Source organism: Elephas maximus, chromosome 11 (genome assembly GCF_024166365.1).
Source record: "Elephas maximus indicus isolate mEleMax1 chromosome 11, mEleMax1 primary haplotype, whole genome shotgun sequence".
Classification (NCBI taxonomy): Eukaryota; Metazoa; Chordata; class Mammalia; order Proboscidea; family Elephantidae; genus Elephas; species Elephas maximus.
The window spans coordinates 103,312,002-103,331,467 of record NC_064829.1 but is presented as its reverse complement, the minus strand read 5'-3'; the positions used below and the strand labels follow the sequence as shown (position 1 = coordinate 103,331,467).

General features: G+C 48.7%; 1 protein-coding gene and 1 non-coding gene across 2 annotated transcripts in view; one reads left to right on the top strand and one right to left on the bottom strand.

Moving 5' to 3' along the window:
- Nucleotides 1–18,627, top strand: part of PPP5C (protein phosphatase 5 catalytic subunit) — a 32,726-nt gene extending 14,099 nt beyond the window's left edge. Inside the window, exons 4-14 of the mRNA XM_049900472.1 lie at nt 2,178–2,325; nt 3,034–3,155; nt 13,130–13,195; nt 13,558–13,656; nt 14,452–14,557; nt 15,363–15,505; nt 15,632–15,719; nt 16,622–16,662; nt 16,773–16,951; nt 18,052–18,133; nt 18,331–18,627. Coding sequence (XP_049756429.1) covers nt 2,178–2,325; nt 3,034–3,155; nt 13,130–13,195; nt 13,558–13,656; nt 14,452–14,557; nt 15,363–15,505; nt 15,632–15,719; nt 16,622–16,662; nt 16,773–16,951; nt 18,052–18,133; nt 18,331–18,393 — 1,137 coding nt within the window. The 3' untranslated portion in view covers nt 18,394–18,627. The remainder of the gene's footprint in view (nt 1–2,177; nt 2,326–3,033; nt 3,156–13,129; nt 13,196–13,557; nt 13,657–14,451; nt 14,558–15,362; nt 15,506–15,631; nt 15,720–16,621; nt 16,663–16,772; nt 16,952–18,051; nt 18,134–18,330) is intronic.
- LOC126086384 (U6 spliceosomal RNA) lies at nt 9,913–10,019 on the bottom strand. Its single transcript, XR_007519476.1, has one exon. It is a non-coding gene; the product is annotated as a U6 spliceosomal RNA (small nuclear RNA).
- Nucleotides 18,628–19,466: the final 839 nt, after the last annotated feature.

The following is a 19,466-nucleotide window of genomic DNA, read 5'->3' as shown; positions in this document are numbered from 1 at the left end:
GGAGGTAGAAATAAGATGTTCTGGGCCTGGGGCAGCCTGTACAGAGGCCTGGGGGTGAGGGAGCTGACAAGTTTGGGGAACGTGAGTTCTGTCTGGCTGGACCGGACAGGGTAAACAGAAAGAGCGGCGGGTGTGGCCTGGTGGCCTGGGCCAAGTGGCAATTTGGACTTTATCCCCTAGTCCAGACTTGCCTCCCTGTTGGGAAGGACTCCAGGGGATGTCTGAGGCTCCTGCCTCCCCTGCCACCTCACCCCACCCTGGGTGCAGCTGCCTGGTGGGCTGGGTCTGGGCCTGCCCAGCCGGGGAGGAGGCTGGCCTGCAGCCACTCCACTTCCTCCGAGCTCCTGTTCCCAGAATGGGTGAGCTTTACCCCCTGCCTGGGTGCACCCACTGGGGTCAGCAGGTGTCTGCACAGGCTTCTGGCTTGCTCTGCCAGGCTTTCCACTAGAGACTCCCCCTACCCCTGGAGGGCCAGTCTTGGCATCCTCTCTGCCTGCCGGTACAGGAGCTGTAGGGCAGGTTGCAACAGGTACAGATAACTGAACCGAGGCTCAGAGAGGTGAGGTCACTTGTCCAAGGTCACACAGCAAATGGCAGAGCAGGGATCTGAATCCAGCCCAGTCTCAGAGGATCAGAGTTTGCAGGAAGCCCGATGGAAAGTGGGCAGAGGGAAGAGGAAGAACTCCTTCCTGAGAATGCACTTTGTCCCTGCCAGGATTTTTGTGTGTGATCTGGTTTGATTGGCACAGCAACCCCACGGAAGAGGTGGTGGTGCAGGGCAGCCAACACTGGGGTGGCCTCACTGCCATGCACATCACAAGTGCTCACTCATTTAACCCTCACAGCAACCCTCAGAGGGAGATACTGTCATAACTCCGGTTTTACAGAGGAGGAGACTGAGATGCAGAGAGGCGAACTCACTTGCCCTAGGTTACTCAACTACTAATTGGCGGAGCTGGGGTTTGAACCAGATGGCCTGGCTCTGTGGCCCACAGTCTTCACTTCTCTTCAGAGGAAATGGAGGGAAGTCGTTTGTCCTGGGGTTCTCCGAGAGCTGGAGGTTGAGTGAGGGTTGGGCCACCAGTCAGTGCTGGCTGCAGCCTGCCGAGCCCTACTGTGTGAATGCCAGGTCCTGCATTCTTTACCTGATCCTCCTAGCAGCGCTGGTGGGTGGGGCCGCTTACTGCTCCCATTTTATAGAAGGAGGAGGGTGGTGGTGGTTCAGTGGTAGAATTCTTGCCTTCCACGCAGGAGGTCCGGTTAGATTCCCAGCCAGCGCATCTCATGTGCAGCCACTACCCATATGTCAGTGGAAGCTGGCGTGTTGCTGTGATGCTGAACAGGTTTTCAGCGGAGCTTCTAGACTAAGACTAGGAAGAAAGGCCTGGTGACCTCCTTTGGAAAATCAGCTGGTGAAATCCCTGTGGATCACAGCGGTCCGGTCAGCAACCAGTCACGGGATGGTGCAGAACTGGGCAGCGTTTTGTTCTGTTGTGCATGGGGTCGCCATGAGTCAGGGCTGACTGGACGGCAGCTACCAACAACACAGTAGATGAGGAAGCTGGGGCTCAGAGACTCCAGGTCAGCCAGCAAGTCCTGGGCCGACTGGATGAGTCTGAGCTGTTCATTGTGACTTTAGACCTGGCCCACTCTTTCCTCCGAGACTCCCACCTCCCTTGGTAATAACAGTGATAATGGTGAACAATAGTAATGTCAGGAAGGTGGGCTCCTGTTGACCACGCCTGAGCACACGCTCATTCTCACACCTGTTCTGGGTCCCAGAAGGCACCCAAAGCAGAGCCATGGTGCTCAGACGGTGGTTTTTATTCTAACGGTAGTCTGGGCTCTGAGTCATTAAGAAGCACTTGTGTGGACTGACTCATTTAGTCATCACAGCAGCTCTGTGTGGGCAGCTCTGTTGTCACGCCCAGTTTTGGGGTGCAGAAACTGAGGCTTGGAGATTAAACATGCCCAGGGCTACAGCACTGGCACGTGGTGCCGGGGTGGCCTGGCCTCTGTGTCCCTACTCCTGGGCCGCCACCTCCCTGCTCCTGACTGCTCCGTGCCACAGGTGGGCTGGCCCCTGGGCCCCTGGAACTGGAGATGGAGAGGGAGGGGAGATTGGGCCTGAGCACTGATGTCTCTCCACCCCACCCCCCCGCCACCTACCTGCCCAGGTGGTGAAGGTGAAGCCCCATGACAAAGATGCTAAAATGAAATACCAGGAGTGCAACAAGATCGTGAAGCAGAAGGCTTTCGAGCGGGCCATTGCGGGTGATGAGCACAAGCGCTCCGTCGTGGACTCGCTGGACATCGAGAGCATGAGTGAGTCAAGCCTGGGTGCCCTGCCATGCCCAGCACTCTGGCCCAGAACCTGCCGCCCCTGACCTGGGCCTCTCTGCTCCCCATGCACACTGGGTGGGGCATGCTCAGGGTGGCTCCTTCAGGTGCATTCCTGGGAGCTGCACGGGCCAGAGCTGGGCTCGAGTGCCCCTGATTGGGTGAGAGCCCTAACCCTGTCACCGCTCTGACCCCCCCTCAGGCCCAACCTCCCTACTGGCCTCTGTGCCCAGGCCTCCTGCAGCTGATTCACCCCTGGACGACCCTGAGTGGGTGATCCGGTCATTCGTTCTGCAAATAATTACTGAGCACCTACTGCATGCCAGGCACTGTTCCAGGCACTGGGGATGCGGCTGTGAGCCAAACAGCCCCTGCCCTCGTGGTGCTGATGTTCTAGTGGGGAGTGATCGAGTCAGCCAAGGAGTAAATAGTGCTACAGAATCAGACAGGGTGAGGGGAGAGGGGCAATGGAAGGGGAGGATACACTAGAAAGGGAGGGTCTCTCTGAGTCAGACCAGGAAAGGAGGGGCCACGAGAGGACCTAACTGGAGAGTGGACTCCTCACTCGCTCCGTCCCTCTCCTGACCTGTGTGTGTCCAGGACTGTCTGCCCAGTCCCTGGAAGCCGGTCCTGCCCTTCCCACCCTCACAATGGCTGTGGCCACTGACTCTTGTTCCCCCATTTACACACCAGCCATCGAGGACGAGTACAGTGGGCCCAAGCTCGAGGACGGCAGAGTGACAATCACCTTCATGAAAGAGCTCATGCAGTGGTACAAGGATCAGAAGAAACTGCACCGGAAGTGTGCCTACCAGGTAACATCAGCTAATAGGTACCGAACAGGTACTGCAAACGCCTGTAACCCCAGGACAGCGTTGCAATGCTGGCAGAGCCTAGACTCAGCCCCAAGGGCAGATGCCCTCTGAGGCCGTGGGCACTGAGCCTCAGTTTCCCTGATAGCAAAATGGAAGAGAAAGGTGGCAACAATAGCTAACATTTGTTGAGTGTGTGGTGTGCCGGGCACCATGCGGAGGGGCTACTGCATGATCGCATCCAGTGCCCGAAGCAGTTTGATGAGGTGGCGGGTACTGCCATTTCACAGGTGCAGGGACGGAGAGCCAGAAGGGTTGGTTAACTTGACCAGGGTCAAAGGTGAGGAAACAGCAGTTCTGCAGGTTGTTTGGGACTTGGTGGCTGATACTTCCCCTGTGGCCCCTATGAGGTGAGCTGGTTGAGACTTGGGTTCTAGTGTCCTGTCTGGATGAGACCCTCTGCTCTCTGCTGTCACATCTCAGAGCGGTGAGGAAACTGATGGGGTCCACCACCTCCTGTGAGTTGGCTGACAGGCAGGAGGCATCAAGGAGCATGGCAGGTGGTGGGGAGGATTTAGGGAGCAGTGGGGTCTGCTTTTATGAAGGAGCCAGATGGCCTGCCTTCAAATCTCAGCTCTTCTACTCACTACCTGTGCAACCATGGGCACGTGGCTTCACCTCTCTGTGCCTGGATTTTCTCCTCTGTATGCTGAGGATGCTCATAGTACCTCCACCTAGAGCTGTTGTGAGGATTGACTAGATTTAATCCATGTCAAGTACTTAGAACAGTATTTGGCATGTAGTTAGCACCCTTGACTGATGAGCTGTTATGGCGACCACATTGATGAGAAGACAGAGGAGGAGGAATATCCAGATTTCCTGGTTGTTTTTTAATTGAAGTATAATTCACATACTTTTATATACCCTTGTAACCACTGCCCAAAGAGAGTTACAGAACATTTCCGTCTTCCAGAAAATTCCCTCGTGTCCCTTTCCAGTCAGTCTCCACCCCAGAGGCAGCCATTGGTCTGATTTATTTGACCACCATATATTAATTTTGCCTGTTCTTCAGCTTCACATAAATGTTGTACAAGATTACATTCTTTTGTGTCTGGCTTCTTTCACTCAACATAATGTTTGAGAGATTCATGCATGTATGTTTCATGTATCAGGAGTTCATCCCTTTTCACTCCTGAGTAGTATTCCCTTGTGTGAATAGATCACGATTTATTTATGCAGTCCCTTGCCGATGGACATTTGGATTATTTTCAATTTTTAGCTTTTATAATAAAGCTGCTACAAACTTTTTTGTACAAGTCTTTTTGTGAACATTTCTCATGGGTCCATAAATACTTAGGCGTGAAATTGGTGGGTCATAGAGTAGATTTATGTTTATAAGAAATACAAGCCAGCTCTCCAAAGTGGTTGTACCATCTTACAGTTCCAACAGCAGCGTATTAGAGTTCCAGTTGCTCCATATCCTTGCCAACATTTGTTGTTGTCAGTTTTCTATTTCAGTCATTTCAGTGGATATGAGATGGTATCTCACTGTGATTTTTTTTTTTTAATAATTTTTGTTGTGCTTTAAGTGAAAGTTTACAAATCAAGTCAGTCTCTCACATATAAACTTATATACACCTTACTACGTACTCCCATTTACTCGCCCCCTAATGAGTCAGCCTGCTCCCTCATTCCAATCTCTCCTTTTGTGACCGTTTTGCCAGTTTCTAACCCTCTCTACCCTCCTATCTCCCCTCCAGACAGGAGATGCCAACACAGTCTCAAGTGTCCACCTGATACAAGTAGCTCACTCCTCATCAGCATCTCTCTCCAACCCATTGTCCAGTCCCTTCCATGTCTGATAAGTTGTCTTCGGGGATGGTTCCTATCCTGGGTCAACAGAAGGTTTGGGGACCATGACCGCCGGGATTCTTCTAGTCTCAGTCAGACCATTAAGTCTGGTCTCTGTATGAGAATTTGGGGTCTGCATCCCACTGTTCTTCTCCCTCGGGGGATCTCTGTTGTGCTCCCTGTCAGGGCAGTCATCTATTGTGGTCGGGCACCAACTAGTTCTTCTGGTTTCAGGATGATGTAAGTCTCTAGTTCATGTGGCCCTTTCCGTCTTTTGGGCTCATACTTATCTTGTGACCTTGGTGTTCTTCATTCTCCTTTGATCCAGGTGGGTTGAGACGAATTGATGCATCTTAGATGGCCGCTCGTTAGCATTTAAGACCCCAGATGCCACACTTCAAAGTGGGATGCAGAATGTTTTTTAATAGAATTTATTTTGCCAGTTGACTTAGATGTCCCCTGAAGCCATAGTCCCCAAACCCCCGCCCTTGCTCCGCTGACCTTCGAAGCATTCAGTTTATCCCAGAAACTGCTTTGCTTTTGTCCAGTCCAGTTGAGCTGACCTTCTGTGTATTGAGTATGGTCCTTCCCTTCACCTAAAGTAGTTCTTATCTACTAACTAATCAGCAAATAACCCTCTCCCACCCTCCCTCCCTACCCCCCTCGTAACCACAAAAGAATATGTTCTTCTCAGTTTAAACTATTTCTCAAGATCTTATAATAGTGGTCTTATACAATATTTGTCCTTTTGCATCTGACTAATTTCACTCAGCATAATGCCTTCCAGGTTCCTCCATGTTATGAAATGTTTCACAGATTCCTCACTGTTCTTTATCGATGCGTAGTATTCCATTGTGTGAATATACCATAATTTATTTATCCATTCATCCGTTGATGGACACCTTGGTTGCTTCCAGCTTTTTGCTATTGTAAACAGTGCTGCCATAAACATGGGTGTGCATATATCTCTTCATGTAAAGGCTCTTATTTCTCTAGGATATATTCCAAGGAGTGGGATTTCTGGGTTGTATGGTAGTTCTATATCTAACTTTTTAAGGAAGCGCCAGATAGGTTTCCAAAGTGGTTGTACCATTTTACATTCCCACCAGCAGTGTATAAGAGTTCCAGTCTCTCCACAGCCTCTCCAACATTTATTATTTTGTGTTTTTTGGATTAATGCCAGCCTTGTTGGAGTGAGATGGAATTTCATTGTAGTTTTAATTTGCATTTCTCTAATGGCTAATGATCGAGAGCATTTTCTCATGTATCTGTTAGCCGCCTGAATATCTTCTTTAGTGAAGTGCGTGTTCATATCCTTTGCCCAATTTTTAATTGGGTTGTTTGTCTTTTTGTGGTTGAGATTTAACAGAATCATATAGATTTTAGAGATCAGGCGCTGGTCGGAGATGTCATAGCTGAAAATTTTTTCCTAGTCTGTAGGTGGTCTTTTTACTCTTTTGGTGAAGTCTTTAGATGAGCATAGGTGTTTGATTTTTAGGAGCTCCCAGTTATCTAGTTTCTCTTCATCATTTTTAGTAATGTTTTGTATTCTGTTTATGCCTTGTATTAGGGCTTCTAACATTGTCCCTATTTTATCTTCCATGATCTTTATCGTTTTAGTCTTTATGTTTAGGTCTTTGACCCACTTGGAGTTAGTTTTTGTGCATGGTGTGAGGTATGGGTCCTGTTTCATTTTTTTGCGAAAGGATATCCAGTTATGCCAGCACCATTTGTTAAAAAGACTCTCTTTTCCCCATTTAACTGACACTGGGCCTTTGTCAAATATCAGCTGCCCATATGTGGATGGATTTATATCTGGGTTCTCGATTCTGTTCCATTGGTCTATGTGTCTGTTGTACCAGTACCAGGCTGTTTTGACTACTGTGACTGTATAATATGTTCTAAAATCAGGTAGAGTGAGGCCTCCCACTTTCTTCTTCTTTTTCAGTAATGCTTTACTTATCTGGGGCTTCTTTCCCTTCCATATGAAGTTGGTGATTTGTATCTCCATCACATTAAAAATGTCGTTGGAATTTGGATCAGAAGTGCATTGTATATATAGATGGCTTTTGGTAGGATAGACATTTTTGCTTTGTTAAGCCTTTCTATCCAAGAGCAAGGTATGTTTTTCTACTTTATGTAGTTCCCTCTTAGTTTCTTGCAGTGGTACTTTGTAGTTTTCTTTGTATAGGTCTTTTACATCTTTGGTAAGATTTATTGCCAAGTATTTATCTTCTTGGGGGCTACTGTGAATGGTATTGATTTGGTGATTTCCTCTTTGATGTTCTTTTTGTTGATGTAGAGGAATCCAAGTGATTTTTGTATGTTTATCTTATAACCTGAGACTCTGCCAAACTCTTCTATTAGTTTCAGTAGTTTTCTGGAGGATTCCTTAGGGTTTTCTGTGTATAAGATCATGTCATCTGCAAATAGAGATAATTTTACTTCTTCCTTGCCAATCCAGATGCCCTTTATTTCTTTGTCTAGCCTAATTGCTCTGGCTAGGACCTCTAGCACAATGTTGAATAAGAGCGGTGATAAAGGGCATCCTTGTCTGGTTCCCCTTCTCAAGGGAAATGCTTTCAGGCTCTCTCCATTTAGAATGATGTTGGCTGTTGGCTTTGTATAAAAAAAATATTGAACCAACCTTGCATACCTGGTATAAATCCCACTTGGTCGTGGTGAATTATTTTTTTGATATGTTGTTGAATTCTGTTGGCTAGAACTTTGTTGAGGATTTTTGCATCTATGTTCATGAGGAATATAGGTGTGTAATTCTTTTTTTGTGGTGTCTTTACCTGGTTTTGTTATCAGGGCTATGCTGGCTTCATAGAATGAGTTAGGTAGTATTCCGTCATTTTCTATGCTTTGAAATACCTTTAGTAGTAGTGGTGTTAACTCTTCTCTGAAAGTTTGGTAGAATTCTGCACTGAAGCTGTCCGGGCCAGGGCCTTTTTTTGGGGGGAGTGTTTTGATTACCGTTTCAATCTCTTTTTTTGTTATGGGTCTATTTAGTTGTTCTACTTCTGATTGTGTTAGTTTAGGTAGGTAATGTTTTTCTAGGAATTCATCCATTTCTTCTAGGTTTGCAAATTTGTTAGAGTACAATTTTTCATAATAATCTGATATGATTCTTTTAATTTCATTTGGGTCTGTTGTGATATGGCCCATCTCGTTTCTTATTCGGGTTGTTTCCTTTCCTGTATTTCTTTAGTCAGTCTGGCCAGTGGTTTATCAATTTTGTTAATTTTTTCAAAGAACCAGCTTTTGGCTTTGTTAATTCTTTCAATTGTTTTTCTGCTCTCTAATTCATTTGGTTCAGCTCTAATTTTTATTATTCTCTTCTGGTGCTTGATGGATTCTTTTGTTGCTCGCTTTCTATTTGTCAAGTTGTAGGGACAGTGCTCTGATTTTGGCTCTTTCTTCTTTTTGTATGTGTGCATTTATCGATATAAATTGACATCTGAGCACTGCTTTTGCTGTGTCCCAGAGGTTTTGATAGGCAGTGTTTTCATTCTCGTTGCATTCTATGAATTTCTTTATTCCCTCCTTAATGTCTTCTATAACCTAGTCTTTTTTGAGCAGGGTATTGTTCAGTTGCCAAGTATTTGATTTCTTTTCCCTGATTTTTCTGTTATTGATCTCTACATTTATGGTTTTGTGGTCTGAGAAGATGCTTTGTAATATTTCGATGTTGTGGATTCTGCAAAGGTTTGCTTTATGACCTAATATGTGATCTATTCTAGAGAATGTTCCATGTGTACTAGAAAAAAAAGTATACCTTGCAGCAGTTGGGTGGAGTGTTCTGTATAAGTCTGTGAGGTCAAGTTGGGTGATCGTAGCACTTAGGTCTTCCGTGTCTCTATTGAGCTTCTTACTGGAAGTCATATCCTTCACCAAAAGTGGTGTGTTGAAGTCTCCTACTATAGTTGTGGAGGTGTCTATCTCACTTTTCAGTTCTGTTGAAGTTTGTTTTATGTATCTTGCAGCCCTGTCATTGGGTGCATAAATATTTAATATGATTATATCTTCTTGGTAAATTGTTCCTTTAATCATTATGTAGTGTCCTTCTTTAACCTTTGTGGTAGATTTAACTTTAAAGTCTATTTTGTCAGAAATTAATATTGTCAGTCCTGCTCTTTTTTGATTGTTGCTTGCTTGATATATTTTTTTCCATCCTTTGAGTTTTAGTTTGTTTGTGTCTCTAAGCCTAAGGTGTGTCTCTTATAGGCAGTATATAGACGGACCTTGTTTCTTTATCCAGTCTGAGACTCTCTGTCTCTTTATTGGTGCATTTAGTCGGTTTACATTCAGCGTAATTATAGAAAAGTATGAGTTTAAGTACTGTCGTTTTGATGCCTTTTTGTGTGTGTTGTTGACAATTTCATTTTTCCACTTACTTTTTTGTGCTGAGACGTTTTTCTTTGTAAATTGTGTGTTCCTCATTTTCATAGTAGTTCAATTTATGTTCGCTGAGTCATTATGTTTTTCTTGGTTTTTATTTTGAATTATGGAATTGTTAGACCTCTTTGTGGCTACCTTAATATTTACCCCTATTTTTCTAAGTAAAAACCTAACTTGTATCGTCCTATATCGCCTTGTTTTCCTCTCCATATGGAAGATCTATGCCTCCTGTATTTAGTCCCTCTTTTTGATCATTGTGATCTTTTACATAATGACTTCAATGATTCCCTGTTTTGAGCTTTTTTTTCTTTTTAAAATTAATCTTAATTTGTTTTTGTGATTTCCCTATTTGACTTGATATCAGGATGTTCTGTTCTATGACCTTGTGTTGTGTTGGTATCTGATATTATTGATTTTCTGACCAAACAATTTCCTTTAGTAATTCTTGTAGCTTTGGTTTGGTTTTTGCAAATTCTCTAAGCTTGTGTTTATCTGTAAATGTTTTAAAAATATGGAACGCTTCACGAATTTGCGTGTCATCCTTCCGCAGGGGCCATGCTAATCTTCTCTGTATTGTTCCAATTTTAGTATATGTGCTGCCGAAGAGAGCACTGATTTTTTTTTTTAATGATTGTGATTTTAATTTACATTTCCCTAATTACTAATAATGTTGAACTTTTTCACATGCTTGTTGACCATTCATGTATCTTTTGTGAAGTGTTCAAGTCTTTTGCTCATTTTTTAATTGGGTTATTTGTCTTTTTATTGTTGATTTGTAGGATTCTTTATGTGTTCTAGATGTGATCCTTTGTCGGGTATAAGTGTTTGCAAATATTTTCCTAGTCTCTGGTGTGTCTGTTCATTTTCATAATGGTGGTGTTTGATGAGTACATTGTTGAATAAAAGTAGTTCTGCTTACTCAGTATGATTCAATTTACTGCTATTTCTAGCTCTGTTTTGTGACTATGCAGTGAGCACTGGAAAATAATATATATTTTGCAGTTCATAGGTTCTGTATAGGGTTCTATAAATGTCAGTTAGGTCAGGTTGGTTGATACCACTGTTAAAAATCTTTTATATCCTTAGTATTTTTTTCTAATTGTTCAATCAGTTATTGAGAGAGGATTGTTAAAGTCTCCAACTATGCTTTTGGGTTTGCCTGTTTCTCGCTGTAGGTCTGTCAATTTTTGCTTCATATATTTTGAACCTCTTTTATTAGGTATACACACATCCAGGATCGTTATGCTTTTTTGATGAATGACCCTTTGTTCCTTATGAAATGTCCCTCTTTATCTCTGGCAGTACAATGGATTGAAGTCTACTTATATATGTAGGTCAGAAATGGAACACAAAGATAGATATCCTAGGCATTAGTGAACTGGAATGGACTGGTATTGGGCATTTTAAATCAGACAGTCATATGGTCTGCTATGCCGGGAATGACAGCTTGAAGAGGAATAGCTTCACATTCATTGTCAAAAAGAACATTTCAAGATCTGTCCTGAAGTACAGTGCTGTCAGTGTAGGATAATATCCACATGCCTACAAGGAAGATCGGATAATATGAATATTATTGAAATTTACCCACCAGCAACTAATGCCAAAGATGAAGAAGTTGAAGATTTTTACTAACTTCTGCCTTCTGAAATTGATCAGACATGCACCCAAGATGCTTTGATAATTACTGGTGATTGGAATGCAAAAGTTGGAAGCGAAGTATCAGTGGTTGGAAAATATGGCCTTGGTGGTAGAAATGACTCTGGAGATTGCAGGATAGAATTTTGCAAGACCAACGACTTATTCATTGCAAATACATTTTTTCAAAAACATAAACATGACCATACACGTGGACCTTGCAGGATGGAATACGCAGGAGTCAAACTGACTACATCCGTAGAAAGAGACTGTGGAAAAGCTCTGTATCAGTCAAGTCAGAGCAAGGCCAGGGGGCAACTGTGGAACAGACCATCAGTTGCTGATACGCAAGTTAAGTTGAAGCTGAAGAAAATTAGAACAAGTCCACAAGAACCAGAGTCTGACCTTGAGAATATCCCACCTGAATTTAGAGACCATCTCAAGGGTAGATTTGATGTATTGAACACTAATGAGCGAAGACCAGGCTAGTTGTGGAATGACATCAAGGACATCATACATGAAGAAAGTAGAAGGTCATTAAAAAGACAGGAAAGAAAGAAAAGACCCAAAATGGATGTCAGAAGAGACTCTGAAACTTGCTCTGGAACATAGAGTAGCTAAACTGAACAGAAGAAATGTTGAAGTAAAAGAGCTGAACAGAAGATGCCAAAAGGCAACCCGAGAAGACAAAGTAGTATAATGACATGTGCAAAGGCCTGGAGTTAGAAAACCACAAGGGAAGAACATGTTCGGCATTTCTCAAGCTGAAAGAACTGAAGAAAAATTCAAGCGTCAAGTTGGAACATTGAAGAAATCTATGGGCAAAATATTGAACAATGCAGGGAGCATCAAAAGAAGATGGAAGAAGTACAGAGTCGTGGCACCAAAAAGATTTGGTCAATGTTCAGCCATTGCAGGAGGTAGCGTATGATCGAGGACCAATGATACTGAAGGAAGGAGTCCAAGCTGCACTGAAGGCACTAGCGAAAAAAACAGCTGCAGGAATTGACAGAATACCAGTTGAGATGTTTCAACAAATGGATGCAGTGCTGGAAGTGCTCACTCGTCTGTGCCAAGAAATTTGGAAGAGAGCTACCTGGGCAACTAACTGGAAGAGATCTGTATTTGTGCTCATTCCAAAGAAAGGTGATCCAGCAGAATGTGGAAATTATTGAACAATATCATTAATACCATACGCAAGTAAAATTTTGCTGAAGGTAATTAAAAAATGCAAACACTGGCAAATATTCATGACATTGTCAAGGCCATCTTCAATATGTAAAAGATGATACTATGCACGTTTTCAGAGATATATTCTGATTTCCCCCAGTTGTCCCTAAAACATCCTTTTTAGCTGTTTGTTTCTTTTAATCCAGAATCCATGGAAATAAATCAAATATTGCATGTTGTTCTTTTGTCTTCTTAGTCTCTTAATCTAGAACAGCCTTACAGACTTTTTTAGGAGTCTTTGATGATACTGGCATTTACAAGTGTCTGGGCAATTGTTACATAAAATGCGCTATAATCTAGATCCATCTGTGTGTTTCCTCATGATGTTGATTATTTTAGAGAAGCTAAGAGTCTAGGAGCCCTGGTGGTGCAAACAGTTAAGCGCTTGGCTGCTAACCTAAAGGTTGGTGGTTCAAACCTGCCCAGTGGCTCCTTGTTCCGGAGAAAAGACCTGGTGATCTGCTCCCATAAAGATAGTTGTTGTTAGGTACTGTCATGTCGATTCTGACTGATAGCAATCCTGTGTACAACAGAACGAAACACTGCCTGGTCCTGCGCTGTGCTCACAGTCCTAAAAGATTACAGCCTAGGAAACCCTATTGGCAGTTCCATTTTGTCATATGGGGCCACTATGAGCCGCAGTCAACTCGATGGCACACAGCGGATTTTCGTGTGAAGCAATCCCGATGTTTAAGTGTTGCATTAGGTCGCTCAGAATACAGCTTAGGGGCCACCCACCTCTCTGGTCCCCCATGCCCCGCCCTCTCCCTGCCCCCAGCCCAGGGGCATCTCTTGGGCATTTGGGTGGGTGATGGGCCCTCCATCCAGCCCCACTCATAGCCCGCCCTGCCTTCCAGATTCTGGTACAGGTCAAAGAAGTCCTCTCAAAGCTGAGCACGCTCGTGGAGACTACACTCAAAGAGGTGCGTGCCGCGAGGTGGTTTGTGGGAACAGCAGGTAGGGGGGCAGGTAGGGGCTCCCTGGCTGGGGCAGGGCCACGGAGCCCAGGACCTCACCGATTCACCTGTCTTGGTCTGCTCTCCCCCCCACCCTTTCCCTGCCCTGGGACATCTCTCCCCACCCCCCACTGTGTCTTTCCTCCTGATGTCGCTCCTTCCTGGCCTCTTGGTCTCTGTCCTGCCCTCATCACATCTCTGTCCCCCACTGTGTCTCTCACATGGTCTTTCTTGGTCTGCCGTGACCTCTTGGCCTCTCTGCTCTCCTCTGCCCCCTCCCCATGTCTGTCTCTGGGCCCCTCCCTCTCCCGTGGCCTCTTTTCTTCCAGACAGAGAAGATTACAGTGTGCGGGGACACCCACGGCCAGTTCTATGACCTTCTCAACATATTTGAACTCAACGGTTTACCCTCTGAGACCAACCCCTACGTATCCTTTCTCAGAAGAGCAGACCCTTTTTCTGTCTTACCCCCACACACACACTTGGATTTAGGGTGCAGGAGGGAGAGGGACCCTGCCAGAGAAAAAGCCATGAGCGTGTGAAAGGAAACGCCTTGAGTGGCTGCCCAGGCACCACGGTGTGGGTGGGCAGCAGGCTGGCCTTGTGGGCCAGTCCCCATATGCTGTGTGGCCTTGGGTAGGCGGCTCAGTCTTTCTGGGCATTTTCTTTGTCTGTAAAATGGGGCTGTTAGACCACTTACACACAGCACCTGGCACTGCCCTACCTGGGTTCCGTCCTGGCTTTGCCATGTACCACCTGTTCACCAGTTCCTTTGCTGCTTGGTGCCTTGGTTTCCCCGTTTATAAAATGTTGATAATAGGGCCTGCCTCGCGGGGTTATTGTGAGGATTATGTGAGTCAGTACATGTGAGGACTAAGGACAGGCCACAGGTGGTGCTGTGTAAGTATTTGCTAATGTGATATTTGCTTGATAAATGGTCACTGTGGGGCCACTAGGCCAAGACAGGGCTGGGTAGGAGGACCCATACCCCATCTCCACTGTGGCTTTGGGCCCGTATTCATGGTGAGCTGACCACCCAGTGCTTCCCCCAGGCCAGATTAGGACCTCAGCACTGTCCTCAGAGGCCCTCCACATGGCGAGGAAGGGACTGAGGCCTGGCCCCTCCCCCGTGCCCTCGTGCCATTCCCAGCTCTTCAGGAGGTGCTGACAGGAAGTTGGGGCATGGCAAGGCAGCCGCCTCTGTGTTTTCCTTAGCGGGGCAGATATTTAATGGTGACTTTGTGGACCGCGGCTCCTTCTCCGTAGAAGTGATCCTCACCCTTTTCGGCTTTAAGCTCCTGTACCCAGATCACTTCCACCTACTTCGAGGTGAGCCGGGAGGTGGCGGGCTCTGGGGGGCCATGTGGGGCCGAGCGGGGCACTTGCTTCCCCTCGGAGCCTCTGTTTTTTCTTCTGGCAAGTGCGGGCGGGGATCTGTGGGCCCACCGAGCCTGGGCACAGGCCGCCATGTGAGGCGGGACAGGCCGTGCGCTATGGGACGGTATCACTGGGGGAGCAGCGCTCACCCGCACACGGCAGGGATAGACATGTGGATTATGGCCCCTTCCCAGCAGGTGGCAGTCAGGGGTCTCGAAGGGACGCCTTTTGTCTAAACTGTACAAGGGTATGGAACAGTAACTGAGGAAACAGTTACAGAAGGTACTGTCATCCTTGGGGCTGTTCCCTTCCTCCCATACCCTCACCAGGGCCCTGAGGCTCCAGGGCCGTTACGCCCACTTCCTAGAGGAGGAAGGAAAACGAAACCAGTTGCTGTTGAGTTGATTCCGACTCGTGGTGCCCCCATGTGTAGCAGAGTAGAACTGTGCTCTCTAGGGTTTCCAGTGGCTGAGTGTTTGGAAGCTTGCCAGGCCTTTCTTCCAGGGCACCTCTGGGTGGACTCCAACCTTTAGGTTTCTTGAGCCACTAAGCCGGCTCTGTGACCAGCCGTCCAGCCATGGGGACACAGTGGGAACACAACACACCTCACCGGGTGCACACATCCTATTTCTGTGAAGGGTGTGAGCTGGTGCATGAATGTCCCTGGGGGCCTTGGGTCCCAGGCCTGACTAAGGGATGCTGAAGATGCCCTGGGGGCCTGGAGGCTAAAGTCCGCTTCTGTCCCGCTGTCGGCCAGGCAATCATGAGACAGACAACATGAACCAGATCTACGGCTTCGAGGGCGAGGTGAAGGCCAAGTACACAGCCCAGATGTACGAGCTGTTCAGTGAGGTGTTCGAATGGCTCCCGCTGGCCCAGTGTATCAATGGCAAAGTGCTGGTGAGGATGGCAGTGGGCCCCACCCCACCGCCACCTGCGCAGTGGCCAGGGATGGCACCCCCTGGGGAAGGGGGTTGGGGGCTGGGGTGCAGATGGCTCCTCCCCTCACAGTGCCCCCACCCCCAGATCATGCATGGGGGCTTGTTCAGTGAAGATGGCATCACCTTGGATGATATTCGGAAGATTGAGCGAAATCGGCAGCCCCCAGACTCAGGTGAGTGGGTGGGGCCGGGTGGGCAGCCCTGCCCTTCATGGGGCTCACGTTCCCAGAGCAGAGGACCTCGTGGGCTCAGACCTCAGCTGTGATCCCACCTGGCCACAGGTTCAGTTGCACCCATGAGCTCTGTCCCTCATCTGTTCCTGGGGTCGGTGCACCTCCCTGGAGGGATGTCAGTAACCATGGTCATCTGTTCGCTCTTGAGCCCAGCTGCTGACACACTGGCATAGTCCCGTGCACACACACAACTGTGAGAAGTCTATGGAGGACACACACACTGACACTCAGTCACTCACACACAGTGTGAGCAGGCTGTGCTTAGGACTGTGTGAGATGGGTGGTTGGGGAGGTGATGTTTGAGCTGCACCGAGCCTGGGAAGGGCTCCGGATGTGCAGAGGATTGACACAGCAGAGCACTTGCAGGTGGGAGGAGCAGGCGGCAGTTGGCACAGAGGTTTTCAGGGAGAGCAGGTGGCAGTTCAGGGGAGTTGATGTTGGACGTTGGTTAACAGGCCAGGTCACGATGAGCCTTCTGGGCCCAGTGAGGAGTTTGGTCTTTATTCTTAAAGTGATGGGAGCCACAGGAAGCTTTGAGCAGGAGAGAGACCTGGTCTGAGTTGTGATGTGGAAAACACCTTCTGGCTGTGGGGTGATGATGGCTTGAAGGGGATGGTGGGGGGGACCCTTGGGGAGGCTGCTGCCTTCACTGCGGCCAGTTCAGGACCCCAGCTAGTGGCTCTGGAGTGCATTCTGCACAGGTGTCCCCTGCCTACCCTGACCCAGGCTGGGTGGTGGGCAGGGTCTTGGGGTGGCCTATGAATACCCACCCCAGGGAAAGGGTTGGCAGGCATCCCTGGAATGTCCCTGATGTGCTCTGACACCCCTTCCACTCCCCGCAGGTCCCATGTGTGACCTGCTCTGGTCAGACCCGCAGCCGCAGGTGAGTGCCTGGGAGGGTGGGCCGGGCCAGTAGGTGTGGGCTGTGGGCAGCAGGCAGGGCAGGGCTGACAGATAGCCACTCTGAGCTCCTGTCTACCCCACCTGTCCCAGAACGGACGCTCCGTCAGCAAGCGAGGTGTGAGCTGCCAGTTCGGGCCTGACGTCACCAAGGCCTTCCTGGAGGAGAACCACCTGGACTACATCATCCGCAGCCACGAGGTCAAGGCCGAGGGCTATGAGGTGGCACATGGTGGCCGCTGCGTCACCGTCTTCTCTGCCCCCAACTACTGGTGCGTCCCCGCCTCCCACGGCCTCTCCTCCCCAGCCCCAGCCCACGGGCCTTTTCTTTGTTTTTTTAATGAAAAATTTCAAAGATACAGATAAAATAGTTTAATGAACCCCATTATTGCCATCTCCACCTGCCCTGGTTATCACCTCAGGGCCAATCTGTCAGCTCCCACCACTCCCACCCCAAACCATGGCTTATTTCAGAGCAAAGCCCAGGCAGCTTCTCATTTGTCCATGGACACCTCATTGTGCTTCATAAAGAACAGAACTTCTTTCTTAACATAACCATGACCCCCTTACCCCACCTTTAAAACGTGGGCAGTAACCCCTTTCCACCATCTGACTCCAGCCAGAGCTCCGTTTCTTCGTTCTGCTTTTGTATAAAGCGTCTTTCCTTGGTTGATTTCTTCAAGGCAGAACCCAAACCAGGGGCACATTTTTCAGTCTCTGAATCTGTAAGCTCCCTGCACCTCTTTTTCTCCCCACTGGCATTGATTTGTTGAAGGAACCAGGTCATTTATCCTGCAGGGGGTCCTGCGCTCTGGACTCAGCTTACATAGCCCCATAGTGCCCTTTGCCACATTCCCCGGCCCCTGTACTTCCTGGGCACTGGCTGTTAGAGCTGGAGGCACGATCCCATCTGAGTCTAGGTTTTGGCGAGAGTCCTGCTTCAAGGGTGTGTGTGCCCCCTGCTCTGTTGTGCACCTGGCCTGCCGCACCCTCCCTCACCTCCTTCCCCTGTCTGCTTCTCTCACCTTCCTCCTGCCTGTGCCCTCTGGGCCCATTCTCTTTCGTCTGAATTTTTCTCTCCCCCAGTCATCTTTTCTCCCGTCTCGGTCTCTCTGTCCATCTACGTCCTCTTCTGTCTCCATCATTTTGGCTGTCTCAAGATCTCCGTCTCTGTTTCCGTCATTGTCTGTTGTGGTCTCCATCTCTGTGTCTTCCCTCTCCCTTCTGGCTCTCCACTCTCCATCATCAGCCTCCTCAGGGCTCCTCCCCTCGACTGCCCCTCTTCCTCTCTGCTTGGCCCTTCCTTCTTCTCCTGTCCTGCAGCCCCACCCAGCCCCTGACCACACTGCCCACTCTGGCCCTGTCTCTGCAGTGACCAGATGGGGAATAAAGCTTCGTACATCCACCTCCGGGGCTCTGACCTGCGGCCCCAGTTCCACCAGTTCACAGCAGTGGTGAGTTCCTGCCCTCAGGTCCCTGTACGTCTCTGCCCGGACCTAGGAGGAAGAGGCTGAGAGGCCTGGTCAAGGGGGGTGGGCACAGCAGCTTTGGGGGCGGGGGGTGGGTTTCCTGCATCTGGGTGCTCAGAGATCCCCCTGAAGTCAGCCTGTTTCTGTGTCTTTCTGTCTGCCCTGCCTACCCTGCTCCACAGCCTCATCCCAACGTCAAGCCCATGGCCTATGCCAACACGCTGCTGCAGTTAGGAATGATGTGAGGAGTCCAGAGAGGGAGGCCTGCATCCCAGGGCCCTCCGCTTCCCACGGACCCCGGACCAGGCCGGGGGACAGAGCAGGCCCGGCCCCAAGGGCAACGTTGGACCCCCTTTTACTTTGTAAAGTTTGTATTTATTCCCCCTTTAGGTTTGCAGAGGGGGTGGGGGGCAGAGCAGAGGGCTGGCCAGAGGGTCAGCTCCCTGGACAAAGAGGAAGGAGGTGGAGAGGCCGGGGTCGGGGGGGCACAGCCCGGGCATTCTGGGGGGAAGCCAGCCTCGGGGTGGATGGGGGCCACGAGGCTTCCCTGCCCCTCTTGTTTGCATGGTTCCTCCCCCCGCTAAAGCAATAGGGCCCCTGCCATAGGAAGACCCCCCGGAAGGAGGGTCATCAGGGAGGCCTCACCTGCAGCCCCCTTCCTGGTAGCCCCAGGGTGGGGCTAGGCTGGGGCCCACCCCCTTCTCCAGCTATTTTATGTCTGTAATTAAATATGTTAAAATAAAGTCATTATTGTAAGTCAGCCTGTCTCCAGATAGTGGAGTGGCCAGGGTTCCCATTTCCTCCGGAGATCCAGGGGGACAGGGAACCAGCAGTGCCCCCGTCCTTTTTCTCTTGGTGCCCCAGGATAGAGGAAGTGGAACTGGCCAGGTTTTTGGGGAGAAAGAGGCTGAGGGGTCTGGTCAAGGGTGGGAGGTGGACACAGCAGCTGAGGGGTCCTGTATCTGGGTGCTCAGAGATCGCCCTCAAAGCCAGCCCATTTCTGTGTTTGTGGTTGTGGTAGGCCCCAGAGAGAGAGTTCTGATGCCACCTAGGGTAGGAAATCCCCTGTCAGCAGGTGGTTGTGTGTGTGGGGAGACTGAGGCCCAGAATGGGCCAGCAGGGCCGGGCAGGAGTGGGAGCTGGAAGACCCTCCTCACCGAGTCCTCTGCCCGTTCTGTCCAGCGAGTATCCCACTCAGCCCCTGCTCAGTGCCGCCCCTGCCCTCCGCAGCCCAAGTTCATTGGCGCACCGAGGGCATTGCCAGGACTGGGGGGACTTCTCTGGGCACAACAAACGGTTAAGTGCTCGATGACTAGCC